Source organism: Pundamilia nyererei, unplaced genomic scaffold, assembly GCF_000239375.1.
Source record: "Pundamilia nyererei isolate P.nyererei 1_Seehausen unplaced genomic scaffold, PunNye1.0 scaffold00030, whole genome shotgun sequence".
Classification (NCBI taxonomy): Eukaryota; Metazoa; Chordata; class Actinopteri; order Cichliformes; family Cichlidae; genus Pundamilia; species Pundamilia nyererei.
In genome coordinates this window covers 3,965,733-3,969,900 of record NW_005187431.1, presented here as the reverse complement: position 1 = coordinate 3,969,900, position 4,168 = coordinate 3,965,733, and the positions used below count along the sequence as shown (strand labels likewise).

At 42.3% G+C, this 4,168-nt stretch overlaps 1 protein-coding gene across 1 annotated transcript in view; it reads left to right on the top strand.

Moving 5' to 3' along the window:
* Nucleotides 1-2,706: 2,706 nt before the first annotated feature.
* LOC102198678 (coagulation factor XI-like) overlaps nucleotides 2,707-4,168 on the top strand; it is a 2,715-nt gene continuing 1,253 nt past the window's right edge. The window contains exons 1-6 of the mRNA XM_005728917.1: nucleotides 2,707-2,837; nucleotides 3,004-3,113; nucleotides 3,220-3,382; nucleotides 3,604-3,722; nucleotides 3,906-4,038; nucleotides 4,124-4,128. Coding sequence (XP_005728974.1) covers nucleotides 2,707-2,837; nucleotides 3,004-3,113; nucleotides 3,220-3,382; nucleotides 3,604-3,722; nucleotides 3,906-4,038; nucleotides 4,124-4,128 — 661 coding nt within the window. The remainder of the gene's footprint in view (nucleotides 2,838-3,003; nucleotides 3,114-3,219; nucleotides 3,383-3,603; nucleotides 3,723-3,905; nucleotides 4,039-4,123; nucleotides 4,129-4,168) is intronic.

Here is a 4,168-nt window from a genome sequence, read left to right as displayed (position 1 = left end):
GAGAGGTCACCCAGCAGCCACTGAGCAGAAGCCAGAAGGGGCTGCAGTGGTGTGCCCGCAGGCTCTGCCCGCAGCGAGCTGTGCCAAAGCCACAGGCCCAGAGGCCGAAGGCCTGAGGGCCCCCCACATCCCCAAAGAGGCCCGACCGAGCCACGGGCGCCACCAACACACTGACACCTGAGGCCATTGGCCACCAGCAGGGAGTGTGGTGAGGGGAGATAGTCCTGAGATGTTGCCAGAGAGGTGGAGTCTGAGATCCGACCTGACATATAGAAACAGACAAACAGGCACACGCAGACACAAACGTGCATTCCTACCCTTATGCACACATATACAAATACTCAGCACTCACACAACGTAAAGACAGACACAAATGGACATTGTACACACAATCACGCTCCCCAAACATACTCTCTACCTCAGGTCCAGGTCCAGATGTTACCCTTTCCCCCGGGGTGGAGACACGCAGGCCGCCCCCTGCATCCCAGATCCCAATTGGAGGCCAACACCTCCGTCCAGCCCCTCTGCCCCGATGGCTAACAGAGAACGGGATGTCGGAAGACCCCATACCTCCCTCCCTCCGCTCATGTGTAGTGTTGCCACGTGTTGTTCTAGAGTGCATTTAAAACACGGGAGGGCATGGTGCTTCCTGCCAGAAAGCAGCAGGTGTCAGCATGGCCCCTCCCGAGAACTCTTAATGTCTACATGCATTGAGAGGTCGGCACTGGCGCCAGTGGGTTATCATTTGTATATAAAGGAAGGACACATGATCCCAATGTTTCCCTCTAACATGTCACTGCGGCAATTTCTATCTAAAAAGCCGTGGCAAGCAAATGTGAGTTTTCAAAATTCTAACCAAGGCAAGAAAGAAAGATGGGACCAACAGGAGGCAAACAATTACCATCAACAAACCAAAACACCAAACAAAGGATCAAATCCGCATGTAAAATAAGTGGGAGCAACTTTCACTGACCACACCTGAGATTGAAGGCTACTACCAGCCGGAGCACTCGAAAACCACCAGTGACAGGATTGAATCATAAACCTGTTCAAAAATCTATTCTAAGATGTCGAATACAGATGGAAAAAAAATAATGCAAAAAAAATTAATGTTGGTAAATTAATATCAAAGGAAGAGCTAATCAGCTGCAGATTAGCTGTGAGGTCACTTTCAGTTACTGCACTGCATTCCTCTGCACAAAGCAGCCTTCCTCTCTTTTTAGCTTTTCTAAGCAGCTAGTCCTTTGTGTACACAAGCTGTTTTACTCATTCCAGATGTTCGACCCACTGTGTGTGGGTGATCAAAAAACAAAACAAAACAAAACTGGAATAATATCTTATCACTGTATGAGCCATGTTGCAATTGTAATTACATGTAGCCCTGAATATCAAAGAAAAACTGAGGAGCACTGTTACATTTGACAGCATTACACGGCAGTAGTTGGGCTTTAATGAAACAATTTATGATGCAGCTGTTCCACGCTCCCCAAGTGGCCTTCGTTCACATGTTGGGTAGGAAGGACTAAGAGCCAAGGAGAGAAGACAAGGAGACAAATAAGTGTGTGCAAACTGAGAAATAGGAAAGGAGGTGAGACTGTGGTGCTCCAAGCTACTGAGTCAAAACTCTTTTACATTCATTTTAGTGCTTTGTTGGTTATTCTGTTATACTCTTGTATGTCATTGTTTCCTGAGTGTTTCCTTTCTGATAATGTTATCAACTGTTTTCAAACATAAAGATGTTTAAATTCTGACACAAAAAGGCAGAAAAACCTTAAACTGTGCAAGACACATAACAGCAAAACATGCAAGGTTTCTTGCGGGTAGGACTATGACATTAACCACCTATGTTAACATTTCTTTGTGTGGGAATCTCCAGACATAACACCAGTCTGTCTTTCTACAGTTGGAGTCCTTTGTATCGTTCAACAGGATTATATAATGATAAGAGTACAACATCACTGCCCTCTGCTGATGGATTCACTTCGTTCATCGGGCACTGATCCTGTTAGTATCTGTGATTGCATTTCAGTTTGTTGGTTGTTCTTTGCATTTGGAAAAGTCAGTGTCTGAAAGTAAAGAGCAATAAACTAAATTCTGCCGTTTGCTACTTAAACATTCATACACGTTGTTTTTCAGTATGAACCCAAAATCAGCCTGTACACATGGGAGGCCAGCTTCATTTATGGAATATGGCAACAACCAAAGCTAGACACAATAATCAAAGCACATGATAAATTTTCACTTTGGTAAATGCCAACATAAAGTTATCTAAACTCTAGTTGTAGGGCAGGTTATTGACTGTGCCAGAGATTGGCTGTGCAAATAGATCCGATTGCAAAATTGCCCTTTGGATGGCTCAAAGGACCATTTTCTATTTGCACAGCCTTTTCGTTAAATGTAGTCGTGTTTGATGAGTTTCATTTCCTCTGATGTTAAACGTTAAAGATGATAACACATTTGATCTTCGTTGGTCTTCTCTCCCTCCTCAGCTCTTCTTTATGTCAAGGTATGATGCACTATGCAATATATTGTTATGACAGGGCTAAACGTATGCAACTACCTGTTCATGTACCATTATGCTTTTTTTGGCACTTTTGTGTGGTTAAATGTTTGTGATATATGAACAACGTCTTTGTACATGTAAATGTTTCCTTAAATATTTCCCTTTTCTGTTCTTCAGCATGTAATCCAAATACTCTGTTGAACATGGATTTCCCGGGAAATGACATAACATTTCTCTACTCCCCTGATGTTAACCACTGTCAGCTCCTGTGCACCCAGCACCCCTCTTGCCTCTTCTTTACCTTTATTCGTGCTGATTGGACCCATGATGACAGGTATGACTGGCACAAATGAGTTGCAATATATACACGTACTTATCCAGGTCCAGCTTGCAGTGGCAGGTTGTAAGGTGCAGCACAGTATGTCATGTTATTTCAGGATCTGTTATATATGTGTTATATTGGTTGTACTATGGCTCCTTCTACTTGTCGGTCTCTGCAGGCACTTCTACTGCTACCTAAAGTCCACTCCCTCAGGAGAGCCCAGTGTTCAGACTCCAGTACAGGGTGTCACTTCTGGTTTTTCTCTAAAATCCTGCAGCCCAGGCCCACGTAGGTTTACAACCATTAATAAACCATTTTAAAAATTAAGCAATTCATGAAGTATGTTCACCTCCAGTTTACCTTTCTTTATGCATGTTTCTATTGTTTGAAACAGAACCTTGCCTGTCTGAGCTGTACCAAAACATGGACTTTATCGGGGGAGACTACAGGTCCGTGTTCACAGGTGACCACAAGGAGTGCCAGCGAGTGTGCACTCAGGACCCTGCGTGTCAGTTCTTCACTTTTGTAAAACAGAATTTCTTAAATAGTAAAGTCAGGTAAATTTGAGTTAGGATAGTGTATTTATTTTAAACATGTTTCCATATTTATTTATTGTTTAACCACAAAAGATTTGTCCTACACCTCTGCATTTCCCAAAGTTCATCTTATTGCATTTTATTGCGTCACATCTTGTTTTTTAAAACTGCATGTCCATGTTTGTCCATGATATTTCGCGCTCTAACAGCAAAGGAGAATATGATTTCTTGTTCTGTTTAAGGTATAAGTGTCACCTAAAATTCAGTTGGACTGTACCAAGGACTCCTGTTATTGAAAGAAAAGCTGGTGTAACATCTGGATTCTCCCAAAAAACAAACCAAACTCAGCACTTTGACAAAGGTACATAGACCTAGTTGTAGCTTTCGGCCCACTTCCTGTTTGTTGCCTGTGTGTTTTCCTATTGTAAGTAAGTAAAATGTATTTATATGGGCCTTTTAAGACTAGAATCTATTACAAAGTGCTTCACATGGGGATATAAAAGCATATCAAACAAAACAAATGTCTTTCCTCTTTTATATTCAGTATGTCAGAGAAAGCTTTTTCCAAACACTGACATCCCAGGAAGTGACATTGAGTCTCTGCCTGCTGCCTCTCCTGAACACTGTCAGACTCTGTGCTCAACTCATCCGCGCTGCACCTACTTCACTTATAGCAGGTAGTTGTTTGTGTTTCAGACAACGTCTTATCTGAGAGTGAAACAAATATCTTATGTGTTTTTCTTTTTCTCTCATGTCTAACAGGCAGTGTAATAAAACTGTACTTAAGTGCAGAATTATAGCTCTACA